Raw genomic sequence first — 23,590 nt, forward strand, 5'->3', positions numbered from 1 at the left:
GAATGCAATTCAACATCACTTTAACAGCCATGACTCAATGCTATTGAATCCTGGAAGTTGTAGTTTTGTGAGGCACCAGCACAATATTGTCAGGGAAGACTACAATCCTAGTAAAGTTACAGCACACCTGAGGAAGGTTCTATAAGGTTTATTAAAAATTGAGACAGAGAAAGACATCTGTGCACGTAGTCCGGGGCAGAGAGTTCCACTGCTGAACAGCTCTCACAGTCAGGAAGTTCTTCCTCATGTTCAGATGGAATCTCCTCTCTTGTAGTTTGAAGCCATTGTTCCGTGTCCTAGTCTCCAAGGAAGCAGAAAACAAGCTTGCTCCCTCCTCCCTGTGGCTTCTTCTCACATATTTATACATGGCTATCATATCTCCTCCCAGCCTTCTCTTCTTCAGGCTAAACATGCCCAGCTCTTTAAGCCGCTCCTCATAGGGCTTGTTCTCCAGACCCCTGATCATTTTAGTCACCCTCCTCTGGACACATTCCAGCTTGTCAATATCTCTCTTGAACTGTGGTGCCCAGAAGATGGGATATACATTACAACATTGTGTGTCCTAACTCTGACTACAGAAAAGAATATAAGTTATATTCCCATGCAATTTTTCCCATCTAATTATCAGAAGTGTAAATGAGAGGTTGCTTACCTGTAACAGTAGTTTCCCTACGTGGTCATGTTGTGAATACGCACATATGGTAGTAGCTCTAGTATGTTTATGTGCGAAGTGGACTCTTCTGAAGTCCACACCCCTTGGGCCGTTAGGCCTTCGGAGTGCGCTCCCCAACCTTTTAAGGAGGAATCTGTTGTGACTACTCTGAACGGGTCGGGAGGTTGGAACGGTAGTCCAACAAAATCCAGACAACGTTATTTTTCAACACAGCCTTTATTTTTATTTTTTAACAGTTTAAAAAATATTAGTTAATGGTTTTGTATAAATGAAGTCAACTCACAGCTTGCAAAAATAATAGTTAAAAAAAGACACATGGAAACAACTGCTGATAAGAGACATTCGTTTTCTACCATAAAGTTCAGGGCTATGATTTTTCAAAAATTGACTGGGATGCCTCATCCCTATTGCAAAGAATTAGTTGCTTGCATCCTCTATGCAGCAGCCATCTCAGACGTAGTGTCAAAGGGGGTTTGGGTAAAAGAAGTCCTAAGATGCTACATTAAAGTATAATTTACATAACATTAAAACTGTCTCTGAAAGTGTGAAGTTGTCAGTGTGTGTGCAGGTCAAAGGAGACATTTATTCACAGCATAAAGCTGGATTGATCGTGCTGTTGTTAATATGCTGACATGCTCCCCAGAAATCTCTAGCAAACACACACACAGAACCCGAGCCAAAAAAGAATGTGATAATTTCTTTTGTTTGTTTGCACCCTGGGAACCCAAAGGATAACTGCACTTCCAAAACGGTCATTAGGGATTGCAGTCAGAGATTCTTTGTGGTATCAATTAACCAAAATGTGAAAATATACCAAACCTCTTCCTCAGATTCTTTAAAAGACAGAATGTAATTGGGTTCCTAGACCTGGAAATTAAATTGATGGCCCTCAGGGGGAGAATGAAAATCTCTCCCACACATTCATTCGCTCAGTCTACTTTGAAATGACTCCTGCCCATGTTTGCAGTATACTCTGGGTGAACATTATCCCAAATCTCAACTCAAATGCTTAACTTCCACCCGTACAAGTAAACCCTTCTCTTGTCTGTTTTCTACAACCTCTTGTACCAGATGGAAACAGCATGGGCTTCTTAAAAATATTGGCCAGGGAAAGAACCTCAAGGTCCTTATAGTGGCATCAGAGGGAGCTTTATGAAAGTTACCAACATACCGGAAGTTCCACAAGACATCTTGTACTCCAGTGACCATCACTGAGGGCTGCTTCATGTATGGTATTTTTTCCCTACAGATAAATCACACGGTAGGAAAAGCAGTGTACTTCATCATGTGTGAAGTATATAGCAGCAGGTAAGTACACAGATTCCTGTGGGCATTGGTTTGCCAGCTCATGCTTTTGTGCAGCAATGCTCATGCCATATTCCACACAATGGCATGCATAGTTTTGCTACACAGAGAGGGGCTCTACATAGAAAACATATCCTACGAAGTAGTGATTATATGCAGGAGGATACAGTTGAGCCCACTGAGAGGCCAGTTTAAATCACATGCTTGGCTTTCTAGAATTGTTCTCTGGATTGGAACCCAACTCCCTAATACAGACACAGAACAAGAGGAAAGAAGAGAAATAAAAATGTGTTTATCTATTAAGTTCCAGAATAATGGCTTTTTTAAAAAGTTGGCTCAGTTCCATTTTCTGCAAGGAAGGCATCTATTTACCCAAAATGATAGTCAAAAATGCATACTGTGCTACAAGTCTAACTTACTGTAGGATTATTCTAAGGCTCTATAAGAGCTGGGTATAGAATTACATCACATGAATGGTATGTGCAACGCACATGTACACATGTAAAGTTGTATGTATGAAAAGAGGATAGAATTTGGATCTGTGGATATATTTTAGCAGTGCCCTCCTCATACTTTTCATCCTTCCATTTCGATATGGGATTGAATATAAATATCATGTACACATATAAATTACATGTACACATGTAAAGTTGTATGTATGAAAAGAGGATAGAATTTGGATCTGTGGATATATTTTAGCAGTGCACTCCTCATAATTTTCATCCTTCCATTTGGATATGGGATTGAATATAAATATCATGTACACATATAAATTATATGTACACATGTAAAGTTGTATGTATGAAAAGAGGATAGAATTTGGATCTGTGGATATATTTTAGCAGTGCACTCCTCATAATTTTCATCCTTCCATTTGGATATGGGATTGAATATAAATATCAGTCATTGACCAAGAACAGCCTTTAAGAGGAAAGGAAAAGAAAACCCTAAAATGTGTATAATGATCCCTTAAAGAATCAGTTTTTCCTTTTACCCCCAATCTGCTGTCTAGATCAGTTCTGAGGGGTGGGGAGATGTTCAGCTGGGGTTCCTCATTTAGTAAACTGAAACATGACTTTTAAAATCAAATGATTTATCTACATTTTTAGAGATACCACACATCTTACAAAATGTTTGCTGGGTTTCTGGACTGATAAACAACCAGGAGTGTATGGCTTTATTGCCATAAAAGCAATCAAAGGCTCTGCCTTCCAAAATACATCTTGTGAAAAGCTTGTGCTGCTGTAACTCTCCCAATCCTTTACACTCTGTTAAGGCATTAAGCCTTGCACCGTTGTCCTCCTCCCTCATTAGTCTTGACTATTTAAAGCAAATTTCAGCACAAACTATAGGGGAGGTCAATCCTAATAGGGACTCCTTATTAACCAGAGATCTGATTTAAGTTGTAAAACCCATAAACAGCATATATTGATTTCAGCTTTCACCATGGTTGAGACTGATGTCAATGCAAGCTTTAGGCAAGTTTACCAAAACGTGAGAGCATCTAAAAAAACCTGGGATGGAGGGAGGGAGGGTGCAAGCTTATATCCTGCTTGGGATCCCTCAGGAGCATTAGTGTTGGCACCATCCTCAATAGTTTGCCAGCAATCATTCAATGCAAATACAGAGGAAGAGTTCCTTCCTGAGGAAAGCAAGCTTTTAATGCTCATTTTTCCCACGTACATCAGGTTCCCTGCTGAATGGAAGACTAATGAGGCAGTGGGTCACACACTTTGCAAAGCTGCTGCATCCCATTGAAAGATATTCTGGAAACAATGCAAGGGTTTGTTCTTTTCATTCATCTGTCACAGTAAGTCAAACTCAAGGTGATGCATAAGCCTCTGAAGTCTTCCTTGTGAAAGTTAAACATCCTCCTTAAAACTGTAAACAGTGTATGAACTGTTGCTGACAAATTACAAGGAAGAAAAGTGAAGTGGGAAGAGTTATATGTGTCGAAACACTGTCTCAGAACTCAAACAAATTAAGAAAAATTATATGGGGAAGTAGAACAAACTGTTCACATCACAGCCTAGATTTAAACAGCAGTAACAAATGAGGTAGATAAGAAAATGAAACTTTTAAATGATGCAAGGAAAAAAAAACACAACTCAGCTAGAATACAACTGAAAAATTAACCAGTCATTGAAATGATACATCCCATTCATATTACACAAGCAAAGTTTCAAGCGTCACAACAGAAAAGTGCCTTTAAACACACATCCCAAAACCAAATTCACAGTTTGATTCCTAGTTGTCAATTTTTGTTTTGGAAAAAAAATATATGTAAGCAGCTGGGAGGGAAAGAAAACCAGACTACACATTAAACACAGATACTCAAAACCAATACAAAAGTACCAAATATTTCCCTCTTTCTTCTAATGTGCAAGTCAGCAGCTGGCTCAGGCTTTTTAAGACAGTCAGTCAGTTTTCTGTTGTTCATACACAGCAAGTAGGTTGTACAATCTTTCAAACACTGCAGTAGCTTTTTAAACAGATCCTGTTAAAACATAGCTAATCATCCTGTACGTTGTGGATAACAAAGGTTCTGTCCTCATATTATGTGAGCACAAAAGGCAGAAAGCAGGTATTATGAAGGATGCGCTGGCAGTGCCACCTGTCCTTCTTTCCTCCATACAAAGTCTATTAGTTCAAAATGTGTATGACACAATATCATCATGCTCCACACTTGAGGTGGATAATTTGAGTGTATTCCGTACTACTAGAGATTTGTGGACAGGAAGTGGGGTTTTGTCAGAAACCCTCCAATCTCTACAACCTAAGCCTCACACAGATACAAGTAAACTAAAAAGACTCAACTGTTTGTAAACGGGAAATGACATAAAACAGACAGGTTACTTGATCATTGTCCACTTTCTTCTCTTTATCAAATGACAGAAAACCACGTAAGGAGTTCCCTGAAGGGAATTTATGTTAGGAGCTGCAAAACAATGGCCCTTTCAGAAGACCAACTAAAGTGGAATGGTTCAATGCACACGCTGCACAATACAAACACGAGCCTTACTCAATTGGCATTGCCCTCGCCTCCCACCCTTGCCTCCACTTTCCACATATAGGAAATCATGTTTTGTCCCCCACCATCATAATCTGGAAAATATATATTGGCACTATACATAAACAATGCTCATAGACAAATTCTGTTCCAAACTGGAGTGATAAGAGGAAAAAGAAAAGGGACTATGGCTTAACCTCTGCAGCACCTATACTGCTTAAACTTTGCTTCCTTTTATAGGGCATGTTCTTGCTGAATTTCACACTGGAAAGAAGGAAACCCTTGTAGACTGTACGATGACTAATTAGTTTGGAAAGATCCCCCTGTCCAAAGTGAACAAATCTTACATGAAGTTTTATACTGCTTTGGACCCACTCAAAAGAAGATTCTCATGTGCCACCTTTTGAGAAAACTAAGTGTCTGAAGCACCTCTATGCATTGTCCAACTTGTGCCTTAGAAGAAGGTGGCCAAAGTGAGGATATCACTGACACATTGTGTTATGCTTTGAAGGCCTTTTTTGCATCACATGAATTAAAACCAAGTCCCATATTAGTGTTATTCTGGTATAAACAATGAGAGGAAACAACTAACACATCTACAAAACTGCACTATTTTACAGTGATCCTCAGTTGCAAAGGTAACTGATGTGTCAGAATGTGAGTCATGTCAACTTCTCATGTTGGTATGATGAAGAAGGTTGATTTGAAAACAACATGGGTAACTAGAAAGGAGATGCTGAAACCTCTGTACACATGTCCCAACCCCATGCTTTCCTCTTACCTCCAGTTTCAAATTGAACCAGTTAAAAAAAAGCTGGAAAGAAGCTGAGGGCCAGGAAGTATGGCTTCAGTGCTCCACTCAAGCCTAAGCATGATGTGCTTTAAATCCTTCCTTCCATGTTACATGAACTAAGCAGGAGACTCATTCCAATATTCTGTTCTGCCTGTGATTAGTTTGGCTTTGACACTAAGGAGCACTTCATATTTTTATGCAGCAACACTGCTCTTTTGTGGTATTACCCACCCATCCCCATCAAATGCATGACTTGTGAATGAGAAGTGTACATCCTTACCAATCTATTTCCACATGCAGGAGAGCTTTTGTTGGACCATGAATCCCTAAAGTCATTCATATCAAGTATGTCTGCTACACACACACACACACACACACCACGAGGTACCACTGATATACTCAAGGCACACATACAATTGTTGCAGAAAACATAAAGTAGCCTCCCGTACTACTTCTCAATAGCTTATGTTTTGGGACCAGTCAAGTTATTTCACTTGGCAATACTTTTAAAGTACAGCACAAAATTCCACCCTTTCCTGTGTGCCCCAACCAAAGTTTGCAGTCAATATCTCTTTTAGAGAAGCCAAAAAAGAATGGAAAAAATGAGCAAACTTTTTTTAAAAAAAAATAAAGGATGTGTTTTAAGTATTTTTTTTTAAGAAAGATGTAACACTGTTCTCATTTCTTCAAACTGAAATGTCTCCCCACCAAGTACATTTAATTCCACTGCTGCAGATCATCATGGGATTTACAGCAATGCACTGTTCAAACATCAAACTTCAAAAGACTACAACAACTTTTTTGCCTTTCCAGTAAAAATCTGAAAAGATGCTAAAGATTATCTATCACAAGGCACTGCAAATCTTTGCAGGCAGAACAAGGAGGCTGCATTATACATGGGAAACAGGGTCTTTTCTCCCAGCGGAAACAGAAGGGAAGGGAGGCTACAAAACACCCAGATGTTACTTTTCCAAAGACATTTTAAAAGGCAAGTTCAAATATGTTGTTTGTCTCTGCAACGAAAAGTATTCTAGGCAGCCTGGCCATCCAATTAGAAGATAATGAAGCCAAAACACTTTAATTCAACTGCTTTAAATGGGACTCAAATGCCTGAGCCTTAGATACCCAGATTTAATTTAAGGACGGGAATCATGTGGCCCGGAAGATTTTATTTAACTGCAATGCCTGTCACTCTACTGAGAACAGCAATGGTTGAAGGATCCCCTCATCTGCTTTTCTGCACTGAATTACAGTCTCTTCTACATTCCTCTTACTTTTCTTAACAAAGCAAGTACATTTCCATGTTCGACAACAGTGCAAATCTGACACAACACCCCAGAGATAATAATTTAACTTTGCAAATTCAAAATACAAGCAGAGCTCTGCAATTCTGAATGTATGGAGGGAAAAGGGAAATCCATATGGGGATGCAATGTTAAGTGCCTGGAGTCCTAAATGAAGCAGACCTGCGAGTTTAAAACTCTTGAACGGAGGAGGGAGTTATCCATTAAGACTCGAAATAAATGAAGCAACAAAGAGTGTAATGTTAGTCCTAGTAAATAATGTCGATGGCCCAATTAAGGCAACTATGAAATGGAGCCATTCCTTTGGCAAAATGATCTTGCTAAGTATAGCCCTCATGGAGAAGCTGAAATACAATTTATTAAATTAAGAAGCTGTGGAAGTGTAAAACTCCAAACAGTGGTGGCTTTCAGTTGTTACTCAGCAAATTCCCAGACCATGGGTTTATCTTTCTCTTCAGTTAAAAGTTAAACAAAAGGAAGCCTGATATTCTTTCCTTGCTGCCGATCATGCTTGTACAGCTTATTTATCTTTCAAACATACTCCACAAAGATGGAAGACTTGCTCTTTGGAGTCAGCAAATACGTGCAGCACCACATAAGCATCTTTAGCTGCAAGAGACAACATTGATCTTCTAAGCTATGGGCCTCCGTGCATCTAATTCACTGATAAGCAGCCCCAATTGGTACCCAACTGTGAGCACATGACCCTGTTTCCATGCATAATTTTTCCGTTCATAAAAACTGTGTTAAGTATGAATCACAAATGAGGTGCAAATGGGTGACATGGGACTTTTTTTAAAGCCCCTTAGGCAATCTCCCCTTCTGTTCCCATCCCCTCTGCTACTGCCCTCCCACCTCTGCTCAATAGAAGATTTGTGTCAGCTGCAAAATAAGCTTTTATATATATAAAAAAAGACACAACCCCAAAACTCAGGTACAAAAATCTGGCCAACAACCCATATACAGCTATCAAATGCAGTGTGCGTATAAGGAATCTAGCTGCCATTAATTGCCCAGCAACAATTACAAACTTACAAAATGAACTAATCGGTCACAACTGTTTGTGTATTTTCTTTTGATAATCTTTCAGTTTATCATTGGATTCAAACAACAGCTACCAGCATTTTTCTTCCTTTCTTTTTCACCTTCCCAAGCTAGCCTGCAATCTGAGCTGACGATGAAACCAGAGAAACAGAAAATTAAGGGGAGTTGTGCCATCCCCTTCAGTAAACTAACTCAAATGCCCAAATGTGTACAATTTTAGAAGAGCTACTATATCTCTTAATAAAAAAGAAAAGAAAACCAAATCCATGAGAAGTAACAAGGAAACTGGGGCAAGAATGGCAAGGAAGGCTCATCAATAATAAGCAGCACGTGGGCATGAAGTCCATCTCAGGAAGAATGAGATGAACAGGTCCAAGCTCTCTCAAGTACTTTTTAAAAGAAAAAAAGTCTCCCCAACCCTCCCCCCGCCCCACAAAAAAAAGAACAGAAAATGAAATCAAGTATTCAAAGAAGAGAATGCAAAGGCAGTCTCCCACCACTCCCATCACACTTTGCCGCACTGGGGAATTCATCGGCTCCCAACAATCCAGGCTGCAGAATGCAAGGCAGAGGAATGGAATCATGAGTTATAGGCACAGTCCCCATCGCTATCCTCCTGGAGCCATCCACCTTCATTTAGGACCTGGAGGGATGGGAGCTGGATTCTGCACAGGGGAGGCGGGGAAGGCTGGCATGCTTATCCCTGGCTGAAAGGGTCCTGCAGACTGAGCAGGAACGACAACGGGCTGCGGTGGCGTCCCTGAAATGCCCATCCATTGCACTGGGTAAGTTGTCCCCGCCATAGTGTTGTACTGGCAAACATGGGGCACTCCATACGGCGATATAGTGCTGGAAAAGGGCGACAGGGGGAGTCCCTGGGGCAAAGCAGCTGGTATTGTCCCACGAATCTGGGAAAGGGAAGAAATCCATGTGGATGTGTACCCCACCGTTGATGCGGTCGTCTTGAAAAACAAGAGAAAACAGAGGCTATTTAAATAGAGGGAAATCCAGGCTCAGCAGTTATTTGTAGCACAAAACAATAGATTATGTACCCTTGTCTTTCTGGCTATCATTAAAAGAGCAAATAAAAGAACTGAAACATAGATGGTTATATGTATTTTATTTTCTGGTTTTGTAATGCTTTTGTGTTATGTTGTGTTACTGTATTGTTGGGCGTGGCCTCATGGAAGCCACACCAAGTCCCCTGGGGGAGATTGAGCGGAGTATAAATAAAGTTTTATTTATTATTATTATTATTATTATTATTATTATTATTATTATTATTGGGCTAGCTGCTACTGGTTAGAGCAGGGGTCCTCAAACCTTTTAAGCAGAGGGTCAGGATCTGGCCAAGGTGGTCCATGCCTTAGTCACCTCTAGACTGGATTACTGCAATACACTCTACGTGGGACTGCCCTTGAAAATGGCCAGGAAATTTCAGATGATCCAATGGGCGGCAGCCAGGTTGTTAACTGGGGCTCCTTACAGAGAGCGGTCATCCCTCCTGTTCAAGGAGCTCCACTGGCTGCCATTCATCTACCGGACCCAATTCAAGGTGCAGGTTCTTACCTACAAAGCCCTGAACGGTTTGGGACCTGCCTACCTGTGTGACCACATATCTGTATACGAACCCACGCGATCCCTTCAATAATTCGGGGAGGCCCTGCTCTCAATCCCACCAGCATCGCAGGCATGGTTGGTGGGGACGAGAGAGAGGGCCTTTTCGGTGGTGGCTCTTCGACTCTGGAACTCACTCCCTAAAGACATCAGACAGGCCCCAACCTTGGCAGTCTTTAGGAGGAGCTTGAAGATGTGGTTGTTCCAGTGTGCCTTCCCGGAATAATGATCCCATAGCACTTTGTCCTCCAAAGCACTTTACACTTTTTAGATCTTCTCGTATGCCCTTCCACAAACACCACTATCACCTTTCGTCCATGTCCCAGTATTATTTCCATTTTAACTTTACATTTAGCCTTCCCACTGTTTTTAATTGCGTGTTGTCTTATTGATAATGTTGTATATTTTATTGTCTATGTTTTTATTTTAATTGCTTGTACTGTTCTTGTTTTGCTTGTATTGTTGTATTCGGGCTCGGCCTCATGTAAGCCGCACCGAGTCCCATGGGGAGATGGTAGCAGGGTACAAATAAATTGTTGTTGTTATTGTTGTTGTTGTTGTTGTTGTTGTTGTTATTATTATCAGTTCATGTTCCCTCAGACTGCTGGAGGGTTGGGCTATATTTTGAAAAAGACATTAACAAATTTCTATGCACACTGCACATATCTTATTTGAGTGTGTGTGTGTGTGTGTGAGAGAGAGAGAGGGGGAGAGAGAGAGAGAGGGAGAGAGAGAGAGAGAGAACAATACAATACAGGCAGTTCCCTGGTTACAAATGACTCCTAGTTAAGAATGGGAATGAGACAACAGGAAGTGAGAGAAATCAACCCCTCGAAAGCGAAATTCACTCCTGAAAGGGTTATCATGGGGAAAGGTGTCTCAACTGAAGCTTTCTTGCTTCAGTTTCTCCATAACAAGCCAGGTTTTTCAAAATACAATGATCACTGGGACAGAAAGTGAGGTGAAATCAAACACCGGACACACAAACACCACACAGGCACACATATATGGATGCACTGAAAAAATATACCTATTTCAACTTACAAACAAATTCAATATATGAACAAACCTACAGAACCTATCTTGTTTGTAACTTGGGGATTGTCTGAATTTAAAATGAAGAACATTTCTTACCAACATAAACTTACCAGTATTTCAATGGGAAGTGTGGGCCTGCTTCTGGCTGTCAAGATAGTCAAGTTAATTAGGATTGCTGCTGTTGTGTGCTTTCAAGTCGTTTCAGACTTAGGGCAGTGATAAGTCTAAAGCTTAGGGCAGGGGCCAGGGAAATGACCTTGGAGGGCCACATTCAACCCGTGGACCTTGGTTTGCAGACCCCTGGGTTAGAAAGTCAGACTAAAACAAGGAGAGTCAGATTTGAATAATCCAGTCAGTAATGAACTCCACGTAGTGTCCCTTGCCTATTGGTTGTTCCCTCAGCCTGGCCTCGTTCCCCAGAATCCTTATAACACTTAACTGTTATAGCATTATACAGTATTCCAGTATGCTGCTTTAAGTATCATGGCAATATAATATGGGTTCCTGGGATTTGCAGTTTAGGAAGTGCCATTTAGAAGTCTCATACAGAAGAGCTCTTGGGCTTTGCTATACTTCAAACTCCATAATTCCACAGGATGTTGCCATGGAAGTGAAAATGGAATAGAGCACTATAACAATCTAATGTGATAAACAAAAAAAGTTGGCATGAGGATAAAAAGGAGGAAATATTAAGTATTGTGTTCAGCTGCTTGGAGGAAAGGCAGAATGCAAATCAGAAATAGGGAGTAAATACCACCTTTCATAATAGTTGCATTTTATTCCCCTTGGGGGGGAGGGGTTAGGAGGGGCTGTGACTATTATGTGAGGAATTTTTTTTGCAGCTATGGGGCTTTCCCCAGCTGAGAGAAATCCCATAGCTGCAAAGCCGCCTGTGCGCCTGCTGGCGAGAGCTACGAGGCCTCCACCCACCCGCGCACCTCTCTTCTCTATGCTCTGAAAGGGAACCTTGGTCAAGGCAGTATTGGGATATCTCTCTGGCTATCTGGCCAGATATCAAACCTGTTAAGATGTGTGTTCCTTTAAAGAAAATTAAGGTGTAAACCTCCTGGTAAAAGTACACAGTAGACCTGGCAGGGTTGGTCATATTGGCTAGTGCTGATGAAAGCAATTGTCTAATGATGTTTGAAAGGTCATATATTTCTACCATTATTTAAGGATAACACAACCATCATACCTCATATACTCTGCTCCAACTGTCCGTGTCCAGTCGGTGTTTGTTCTGTTTGATTTGGTTGAGACTTGGCTTAATAAGCGAGTTCCCCACTTTTTCTTTTGCCCAATCATCCACTAGTTTATGTAAGTCATCTGTGAACATCCCTTTCTTACTGGCCGTCGTCTGCTGACAAGAAGCAGTGCTGCTAACAATGCAGAGCTGGTCTATGGAGGGGAGAGAATTAGAAACTAAATTATATAATGTACAATATCTGTTACAGAACTCCAGTATGCTGATGACAATGTCGTCTGTGCGCATTCAGAAGATGATCTACAAGCCACTCTAAACACCTTCAGAGAAGCATACGAGAAGCTCGGCCTGTCACTGAACATTGAGAAAACCGAAGTGCTGTTCCAGCAGTCACCAGCCAATCCCTTTCCAATGCCAGAGATACAGCTTAATGGTGTAACATTAGAAAATGTTGACCATTTCCGCTACCTTGGCAGCCACCTCTCCACCAAAGTCAACATCGACACCGAAATACAACATCGCCTGAGCTCTGTGAGTGCAGCATTTTTCCGAATGAAGCAGAGAGTGTTTGAGGACCGGGACATCTGTAGGGATACCAAGGTGCTTGTTTATAAAGCTATTGTCCTCCCAACCCTGCTCTATGCCTGCGAAATGTGGACTGTCTACAGACGTCACATGCAACTCCTGAAACGATTCCATCAGCGCTGCCTCCGGAATATCCTGCAAATCTCTTGGGAAGACAAGTGGACAAACTTCAGCGTGCTGGAAGAAGCAAAGACCACCAGCAGTGAAGCGATGGTCCTCCACCATCAACTCCGCTGGACCGGCCACGTTGTCCGGATGCCCGACCACCGTCTCCCAAAGCAGCTGCTCTACTCCAAACTCAAGAACGGAAAACGGAACGTTGGTGGACAGGAAAAGAGATTTAAAGATGGGCTCAAAGCCAACCTTAAAAACTCTGGCATAGACACTGAGAACTGGGGAGCCCTGGCCCTTGAGTGTCCAGGTGGAGGTCAGCTGTGACCAGCAGTGTTGCAGAATTTGAAGAGGCATGAATGGAGGGTGAACGAGAGAAATGTGCCAAGAGGAAGGCACGTCAAGCCAACCTCGACCGAGACGGGCTTCAACCTGGAAACCAGTGCCCTCACTGCTGGAGAAGATGCAGGTCAAGAATAGGGCTCCACAGTCACCTACGGACCCACAAGAATACTGATCCTGGAAGACTATCCTACTCGGCCAACGAGGGATCGCCTAAGTAAGTAAGTAAGTAAGTAAGTAGGTCTCTCTTTTGACTATGCCTTGCTTGCCCCCCTCCCCCAGTTTACAAAGCATGCTGGTTTTAGTCTCTCTCTCCATTGACTCAATGCCATCTAGTCTTCAGTATTACACCTGCAAGCTAAGCAGAACCCCACTGGGTTCCACTTTCCAACCATTTCTATATTTTGACAGCAGCCTGGTCCCTAATCTGTACAATAAGCATAGCTAAGAGGAGACTACCACTGAATTGAGATTTGCTTTAAAATAGCTGGAACAGTAATGGGTTCTTCTCCAAGAAAGAAAAACAAGGGGATTCAGACCACAGGAGGCAGCCCTCTTGATGGTAATAAGATCTTTTTTTCTCTCCCAACTCCCTCTCCTGCTGTTTAACATTTGCCTGTTAGCCAGGAGCAATGGAAAGTGATGCATTATAGCCTCCAGCCACATCTTTTTCTTCAGTGTCTTTGTCCACATGGGGAAAAAATCTCTTTATACAACTTGTAGGGGTAAAGGGTTTTATAGGGGGATATCCAGTGGGGGGCTTTTTGGGAGGGGGATATTTAGCACCTTTTACAAGCCTGCCCAGTATGATATAAACTATAGTATGTGAATTACCTGGATTTTCCCCCCATTTGGATTTATTTTTTGAAGGCAGGATGAAATTTGCAATTACCTTGGCTCGTCTCTGCTTGTGAACAGCTCTGATGCAGCAAATGGGCTTGAATGCTCAACTGATAGTCTAGCACAGAGGCTGCAGTAGTAGCACAGCAGCATTCTGTGGGGCAGAAGAACGGAAGAAATAGATGAACTAGTTAGAAACGATTCTGTAGGAGAGGAGAAAGGGGATGAAGTCAAATAAATATAATATATGCAAGATTAAATCGTTACAAATCCGTTTGAGGAATCCTGGGCATGCAACTAGCATTCATTCTTCAGATATTTCTTTGAAAAGCTCTGCTCACTGTAGATGAAGAGGGAATATACTGTATATACTCGAGTATAAGCCGAGGCACCTAATTTACCATAAAAAACTGGGAAAACGTATTGACTCGAGTATAAGCCGAGGATGGAAAATGCAGCAGTTACTGGTAAATTTCAAAATAAAAATAGATATCAATAAAATTACATTAATTGAGGCATCAGTAGGTTAAATGTTTTTGAATATTTACATAAAACTGTAATTTAAGATAAGACTGTCTAGCTCTGATTAAATCATTATTCTAATCTTCAGTGTAAATGTGCTTATGTATCCCTCCAATAATAATACAGAGAGTAAAATAATAATAATGATGATGATGATGATGATGATGATGATGATGATGAAATCCAGCATATTTACCTCATTTGCTGTGTCATACTGTGTTTTTGTGTCAGGATAATAATAACAACAATAATAGAGTGAAATAATGGAAATGTAATAATAGTAATAACAGAGTAAAATTATAAATGCAGTAACAATAAAAATAAAGTAAAACAATAAATGTAATAATAATAAAGAGTAAATAAATAATAATACTAATAATAAATAGAGTAAAATAATAAATGTAATAAAATAATAATACTGTAGAGTAAAATAATGTAAATATAATAATAATATTATATAATAATAAAATAATAAAATAATAAATGTAATAAAATGATACTAATAACAAAGTAAAGTAATAAATAACCTTGAGTCGAGTATAAGCCGACGGGAACTTTTTCAACCTAAAAAGGGGGCTGAAAAACTAGGCTTATACTTGAGTATATACAGTACACAGCAAATGGACAGAGGGAAAATTATCTGGGTGTTTGGGAGTAAGTCACATCCATATTTTTGCTCCTGCAAAATGTCCACGACAAGCAATGTGAACAAAAAAGAGGTCTTGTCCAAAGAGAAAGTAACTACTTGTTAACAGACTCCTCCTGATGCTTCTGCGAACCTTCCACTTTTGTTATGTATTAGAACAACTTTCAATTTCACCAAATTTCCACAACAGCAACAATATTATGGACTGTCTTGCACTCTCATGTCCTTACCAGCAGCCACAAGGCCATTATCTACATGGGAGAGAGACTGGGGCCTGCTCCGCAGCTTGCTTTTGAAAGATTTAGGCCGGCGTGGAGACGACAGTGGCAAGGAGATCTCAGATGATTCTGATCTGCTATCTTTGATGGTGCGAAGACGCTCATATAATTCCTGCAATTCCCTGTTCTGCTGAGCCTGAAGAGTCACTACCTCTTGAATATGTCTGGGAAGAAGATGAGAAGACCAAACCCTCAGTAAGAAGAAGTCCCAAACAGAAAGCTTGCTAAATATATTTCAGTTTATCCAATAATTCTGGTTATTCCCATTATTCACAGAAATGTTTTGAAAGTAAATCACACCTTTACTCATTAAAATAGTAAAAATCTCAATTTAGCACACAGTTTGTTGCATCACTTGCTATGGTTCCCTTAGGATTGATAAGGATTGATACGAAAATGGTTTTAGACCTTGAAAAATTCCAGTCAGATGCTGCTAAAAATGCATTTAAATGCCCATAAAATTAACTTTAGAAAGCAACCTGGCAATCTTATACCATAAATTGTTTTTTTTAATTTTCATAATGTTGCTTTTAAAACACAGTACCACAAGAAAATGATGCCCTACAGGTAACGTGATACAATACAGGTAACTATGAGATTATTTCCTTACTGGGTTTGACACTTACAGATTTGATTATTCATGAATTTGAATATAGAGATTTCTATAGAGATTTCTCTATTGAAATCTCTAAGGCAGCGGTTCTCAACCTGTGGGTTCCCAGATGTTTTGGCCTTCAATTCCCAGAAATCCTAACAGCTGGTAAACCAGCTGGGATTTCTGGGAGTTGTAGGCCAAAACACCTGGGCACCCACAGGTTGAGAACCACTGTTCTAAGGTCATCAGTGAAACTCTATGGTCAACTTCTGCTGGAAGTTCATCTCAGAGTCATGCTAGAGTACTTAAAGATTTATAGTAAGAACACCTCTCTAGGAATTGCTGGGTCCTCCAGTGCAATTTCATGGTCCGTTTCCAGCAGAAATTAGCCATGAAGTCATGCTGGAGGACCTACAGTTTCTTAGAGAAGTATACTATGAGGTTAAAAATTAGATTTTTTGTGTTTATTTTTTTCCACTTTTGACGTGGTCCTGTGTCCCTAACACCATCAAATGTGGAGGGTTGACAATACTTTGTAAACAGAGATATTTCTGTTGTAAGTGAGACAATTAATCATACGGCTGAGTAATGTCAACTCTGACTGGCACGAGCTCCAAAACACATTGGCAGGATTTCTCCTATTCCCACCAGGATATCCATGGTATTCCTTTTTGGAAGTCCAATACCTTGCTTATCTTCTGAAATCAAACAAGAGTATGTGTGTTCAGGAGGGAGCACTGGGTCTCTGAGTGAAACAGTGGTAACTTCTCATTTGTTCTTTCTCTGATTCAGGGGAAAATGCTACTTCTAAGAGAATGTCTTCACAACTACTGTATTCTTCATGCACAAATTTATGGAGAGTCCACTAAATAAATCTGATTACAATTTACATTATTTCCGATGATCTTTCAAATAAGCATTTTGTTGGGGATTCCTCATTGTTGGAAGAGGAAGGGGAGCAGGAAGGTGGTCAGGTCTTGGAGGGAAAGGAAGGAGAATCTGACAATGAGGCTTTGCAGGTGCCTACTTTTTTAGAAAGACGGAGGGAGTAAGAGAACAGGCGGCGGTCAGCTCGATTAGTGGCTAAAAGATTGATGAGCTAATTGGGTGATGCCCTAAGCCAGGGGTCCTCAAACTGAGGCCTGGGAGCCAGGTGCGGCCCTTCAAGGTCATTTACCCCGCCCTCGCTCAGGGTCAACCTAAGTCTATAACGACTCAAAAGCACACAACAAAAACAACAACAACCCTATCTCATCAGCCAAAAGCAGGCCCACACTTCCCATTGAAATACTAATACATTTATATTTGTTAAGACTGTTCTTCATTTTAATTATTGCATTGTTTTTAATTTTTACACTACAAATAAGATATGTGCAGTGTGCATAGGAATTCATTCATGCTTTTTTCAAATTATAATCCGGCCCTCCCAACAGTTTGAGAGATTATGACATGGCCCTCTGTTTAAAAAGTTTGAGGACCCCTGCCCTAAGCCCTCCTGCATGGGATATAAATTAGAAGCAGGAGAACTTAGCTTTTCGCTGCTAACAACAACTCTGTTACTGCCGGAACCTGCTTTGTGTTAAGAACTTTGTGATCTGTGCCTTATTGTCTGCTGATTTTGCTGGGACTTTTGCAAAAGACTTTCATTGGTGTCTGTAGTAAGACTTCCTTGTTTTCTTTTTCAATTGCATTTGCTTATTTTGTTTGCTGGAGAAATCATTTTTCTTTTACTTTCAATTTTGTGTTGAGGCTGTTTTTAAGAGCAAAACAGGACACATTTTAACAATAATCGTAAATGAAACAACAACTGATCTGGAAACAGCAAAACCAGGCCTAAGCTCTAACCTCAAAAGCAGAAACCTTGAGTAACAGACAATATTATGTTCTATTCGGTCTACCTTTGGGATATGCTCCAGGATCAGTACCAGAGCTTAGAAAAGGTACTGCAACTCATAGAAACCCCTAGTCAGTATATTATTTTTTAAAATCCCGAAGCTCTTGAAAATCTATTACAATGCTGAGTGGTCCTTACTTCTCCCGCAAATGTTGCAGCTCCACCTTCAGATCCTCATCTTCGATTTCGGATTCATCATCACTGCTCACTGGGGATGAGGGAGAATAAAAGAGGGAACTGCGCCTCTTTGTGTGAGTGCCACCCCTCTCCTCATGCGACTGTTGGCTTCGCTCCCAGCTTTGTAAGTTACAACCCATGGGGGCAGAAAGTTCACTATCAGAGCTTGGCTGCTTCCGCACAAAGCCCCCTTTGGACCAGGGCTCCGAGCTAGACTGCATGCTGCTAGCAGTGACTGAGGTCTCCTCCAGTTCCCGCTGCTCAGGGGTAGTGGATGATCCATCTGTTTCAACCACAGCACTGGCTAATACAGCCATTGCTCCTTGTCTAGGAGTCCCCTCTTCTCCCATGGGCTCCGAGGAAGGAGGCATCTCACAGTGGTCACTTTCTGAACCACCTGAGGCCAACTGCTGAGGCACTGTGATTACCTGGGGGAGAGAAAGAGAAAGGCAGAGAGAAAGCATTAATTTGGTAGATCTCATCTTCCAAAAAGAGGATCAAGACCAATGTAGGCAAGCAAAGTGGTATGTGATTTCCTAAGACTGCAGCTCTAAATTTCATCATGTGCACTAGAAATTCCAGTGTCTTCGATATGACTAGGAGAGCTTTCAGACAAGGCTTTTATTGCACTATTGTTTGTTTATAAAATCCTACAGAAAAACCCAGTTGCGGACATCTTCCATTTATAATTTCCCCTCTCCCCTCACAAAAAAAACCCTCCACAATGGTAAGTACATAACCAATTTCAAGTAGAAGTATTAGGCGGTGTTTGCCTGGAAGTAATCTCAAATGTATATAATTTTTCACATAATGGTTGGGACTAGGACTATGCAACATCTCAACCAGGGGTGGGCGGCCACTAGTCCTAGAGCCAATTATGTCCCTCTAGGATCCCAATCTAACCCAGTAGAGCTCTCTAGTAAAGCACTGTTCTCAGTTTCTGTACATTCCCCTTCCCCCTAAATGTAAAATGCATCTCCTTAATTATCAGCAAGAGAAGTTAAATATACTGGTGCTTGAGGATGTACCCTTTTGTCTTTGGCACTGCCCACCAATGGAATGAGACATGTTCTTGAAGTTTGAATTCAGTCCAGAAACTGAGGAAGTTCCCCAGCTTTGAGCAACAAGGAACCAAGATTCCCAAAGTCTAATTTTCTCAGGGTTTTTTTTTTCTTACTTTCCAGACTATACATTGAAATCAATATAATTTGAAATAGTTAATATTTTAAAGATCACAACATTTGAAAACATAACATTCAATCAAAACAAATGTATGTAAGAAGCTACCAAATGCACACCAGAGATCCAGCATATATGGGACAGCAAATACTTACCTGCCATTCTAAAAATGGGAAAATAATGTAGCAGGCCATGTCAACGCAGACTTGGACTGCAGTGGCATAAATGCCAGCTGATCCTATAGCTACAGACACTACACAAAAAAGGGGGGGGGGGGGAATCTCACACAAGATCAATAATAATGTCCCTAGGAAGTACTGATGCAGAGAGGATTCCAAAGAGAAAATGCCTGGGAGAGAAAGGGTGAAAAATCACCAGGTTTATAGATTCCTTTAAAAACTCCTTTGAATGAATAGTCATCAAAATGCTGTCTCATAAAGGCCTTCCAGGGAATCCTCTCAACTGCAGCAACTGCTCACAGCTGCGCAGTGAGCAGAGAGAACAAAACAAAGTGGTTTCGTAAAGACTGCGACACAATAAGGGAAGGAGGAAAATGTACAGCAAATGAAAGCCCAGAGAGCTACAGGGTACAGACCTGCATACCGTTCACACAAAGGGAACACTATATGAATATATAAAATATTACTGCAAAAAGTAGAAAAGACAGTGCATCAAGAACTACTGAACAGAATATGAGCAAAAGCTCTTCTGCAGAAACTTGGGGCAAATATAAACCAAGTCATCACTATTACATACTATCGGTAACTAAAAAAATGAGAAAGTACCATGATTTGGAGGAATCCCTTCAAACATTAATGATCCAAACAAAAAAGCTCAAATCCAAAACCATGGACATAATGTTAAACGCATGTCTACTATTAAAACCAGAAATATTATTCTTACAAGTTTATTTGGGGGGAAAAAACCTTTCTTGAAAATGTCTGTTCTCTTCCATGACATACTTCATAGCTAAGTCATTCCTGACCATTGGACACATTTGTATCCTTTAAAAGCCTTTTAAGAAACACTTAAAATACAAAAAAAATCTAGATATTGTTATACCCATCTGGGCCACCTCTTTGGGAAAGGAGAGGGGTCAGAGAATATGCATCACAGGTCTGATTGAATGAAAGTAAGAAAGGGGAAAGGAGAGTCAACAACCCACGCACTGGCATGTGGCTTCTGAATCATCACACTGCTGATGCAGCCCTCATGCTCAAACAAGTGGTGCACCCTATTTTGGAACATGAAATACTGGAGCTAAAATGATCATGGAGCTATTTCTAAAAATATTTTCAACCATGTAGTGGTTTTCTTGAGATCAGTTCAGAGAGACAGATTAATTAACAGTTACTACTGGAGCTATACCTGTTAATAATGTCCACAGTAAACTGTTCTGAATTTCTTTCAGCGACTCAGTACCTTTCACAAAACAGCATACATTCAGTCTCAAGCATTTTATAGCCATTCGGCCAAACTAGAGTGAAAGGAAGACACAGCATACAGGCCCTATAGACACATATCCATTAACCAATGGGCTTCTTTTTCTCCCTTTTCTCACTTTCATTTTTGGAACTACTCACTAAGCCGCAATATACTAACAAGGAAACAATTTTAAGATGAATATATTCTGTTTATGCAATAGTTCTGTGTCCCCCCCCCCTCTCTATATATAGGTTTTCTTAGAATACATCAATACATCAATACCTTCAATACTCTTGTATTCCATCCTTAATTCATTACATCAACTATAAGTGTATATATATCATATCATATATATATATGTATGTATGTATGTATGTATGTATGGGTTGTTGTAGGTTTTTCTGGACTATATGGCCATGTTCTGGAGGCATTTTCTCCTGACGTTTCGCCTGCATCTATGGCAAGCATCCTCAGAGGTAGTGAGGTCTGTTGGAAGTAGGAAAATGGGTTTATATATCTGTGGAATGACCAGGGTGGGACAAAGGACTCTTGTCTGATGGAGCTAGGTGTGAATGTTTCAACTGACCACCTTGATTAGCATTTAATGGTTTGGAAGTGCCTGGGGAGAATCTTTTGTTGAGAGTGATTTGATGTGCCTGATTGTTTACTCTCTGTTGTTTTGCTGTTGTAATTTTTGAGTTTTTTAATACTGGTAGCCAGATTTTGTTCATTTTCATGGTTTCTTCCTTTCTGTTGAAATTGTCCACATGCTTGTGGATTTCAATGGCTTCTCTGTGTAGTCTGACATGGTGGTTGTGAGAGTGGTCCACAACTGTGGACAGCTGTGGACAAGTCTACATAGGGACCACCAAACGCAGCGCCCAAACACGAATCAAGGAACATGAAAGGCACTGCAGACTACTTCAAGCAGAGAAATCAGCCATAGCAGAGCACCTGATGAACCAAACTGGACACAGCATATTATTTGAGAACACAGAAATGCTGGACCACTGAAATCCAGCATTTTCTCACCCCTAGGGGGACTCAAAGTGGTTTTACACATAACTGACAAAACTTCAGTGCCATACATTGGACACTGACGCGATGCCAAACCATAACAACCACATTAATAAAACCACAATTAAATTAAAAACCACAATCATAATTAGACAGTACATAAGCAATCATTAAAACAATCCATATTAAAAATAATAAAAATAATAGAGTAAAATAATAAAAATGCAATAAAAACAGTAATAATAGAGTAAAATAATAAATGTAGTAATAATAGAGTAACATACTGTAAATGTAATAATAATAAATAGATTAAAATAATAATTGTAATAATAATAATAGGGTAAAATACTGTAAATGTAATATTAATAATAGAGCAAAATAATAAATAGAATAATAATAGAGCAAAATAATGCAAATATAATAATAATAGAGTAAAATAATAAATGTAATAAAAGAATACTAATAACAGAGTAAAAGAATAAATAACATTGACTCGACTATAAGCCGAGGGGAGATTTTTTAGCCTAAAAAAGGGGCTGAAAAACTACTGAAAAACTCAAGGATATACAGTAATTTAGTAAGGGATCTGGAGAGGACTACCCCAAATAAAATAATAAAAAAATACTTCCTCAAATTTTGCTGGCCATTGGTAGTTCTCCATTACTCATCACCAATTTCCAAATATCTTCCAGAAATATAACAGTTCTCATTAGTTGTCCGGGCAATGTTTATATTACAATTCTGTGGAAACTTGTTTTAGAACTAGTAGACAGGAAGCAGTGTATGGCCTTTGAAAGGAGCAAAACAAATCCCCCTTCATGACAAAGGCATATTTGAACACAATTGAATTAACTAACAAGATTATTCCTACCTGAAATCGGCCTCGTTGGAACGATCCAGCCACAGTTTTAGACTGACCAGTCATTTTATCCTCTACTGTTGCTTGCTCAGAGAGAGAAATCCAATCAGGAGTAATATCCCCAGCCGTCTCATCTGTTGTGATTTTTTATTTTTTATTTTAAAAAGAAAGGAACACAAAGAAACAGGACATGGTCAGGCAAAGTTGGAACCGTAAAGACACTAAGAAGCTACATTTCATTAAAAACGTGATTATAGTATACATGTAGGCTTTTTTGGTTGGTATCCCAAGACCTACATCTCTATGTGGAATGAAAAAACTGGTTAATCAAACTGGAAAGCAAAGTGGTAATGGATGGAATGTTACACAGGTGATTAAGGTGGGGAAAAGGTAGATATGGAGTAGTGCAGGAAATGCCCCAAAAAAGGAGGGAAAGGGAGAGAAAAAGAATCATACATAAATAAATTAAAACAGATGTTACCTAGTCTAGATCCCTGACTGTAAGCACACTACCTTGCCGGACTTTTGATCTCTTGAAAAAGCTGGTCTGCCGTAGCCTGTATGCCCAGCTTTTTAATTTGCGAGTCCAGGATTTCTTGCTAATAGGGTTTTTGAGACTAGGGCAAGTAAAGCTTAGGCCAAAATATCCACCTCCTGCATGCAGGTGCACGGCTCCACCACTTGATGCTGAAGCAGGACAAGCCACAGGGTTCTCAGGAAATGAAGCCTCTGGGGACGTCTCCTGAAGAAAACAAAGAGATGGGGAAGTGGGCAGAAAAACTGCAATTAGAATAAGAGGGACATTTGGATTCCACATACACCTTGGCTCTTAGATATTTCAGAGACCACCTGCTTGCTTAAAGTGATATGTGCAAACCTCTAAATTCAAACAAGTGCTAATTCTGAAAAAACAAACAAACCCATTTGTCATATTAAAATAATCCAGAAGAGATGACACCTGACTATCTTAAAAGAGACATTATTTGCTCTCAGAAAGAGATTTCTAATTCCTTAGCACAAGCAAAGCTTCTAAAGTTCAGGTCACTGTCATTTCAGCCAAAGATGTTCTGCCTCTTACCCTACGCCATTCAGATTGCATCACCACCAGGTCAAGAACTGTGCCGTAATAAAC

The 23,590-nt window shown here is 40.2% G+C and overlaps 1 protein-coding gene across 4 annotated transcripts in view; it reads right to left on the reverse strand.

Moving 5' to 3' along the window:
- Window positions 1–870: 870 nt before the first annotated feature.
- The window catches only part of WNK3 (WNK lysine deficient protein kinase 3), a 132,600-nt gene continuing 109,880 nt past the window's right edge, over window positions 871–23,590 (reverse strand). For 2 of the 4 annotated variants that reach the window (XM_067464153.1, XM_067464154.1), the window contains exons 18-24: window positions 22,972–23,200; window positions 22,471–22,592; window positions 17,940–18,406; window positions 15,265–15,476; window positions 13,919–14,020; window positions 11,980–12,182; window positions 871–9,116 (exon numbers count right to left, since the gene is read on the reverse strand). In XM_067464153.1, the coding sequence (XP_067320254.1) occupies window positions 8,766–9,116; window positions 11,980–12,182; window positions 13,919–14,020; window positions 15,265–15,476; window positions 17,940–18,406; window positions 22,471–22,592; window positions 22,972–23,200 (1,686 nt within the window). In that variant the 3' untranslated portion in view covers window positions 871–8,765. The remainder of the gene's footprint in view (window positions 9,117–11,979; window positions 12,183–13,918; window positions 14,021–15,264; window positions 15,477–17,939; window positions 18,407–22,470; window positions 22,593–22,971; window positions 23,201–23,590) is intronic. The other 2 variants (XM_067464155.1, XM_060763287.2) reach the window with 2 other exon arrangements.

This window comes from Anolis sagrei, chromosome 2, assembly GCF_037176765.1.
Source record: "Anolis sagrei isolate rAnoSag1 chromosome 2, rAnoSag1.mat, whole genome shotgun sequence".
In the NCBI taxonomy this organism is placed as follows: domain Eukaryota; kingdom Metazoa; phylum Chordata; class Lepidosauria; order Squamata; family Dactyloidae; genus Anolis; species Anolis sagrei.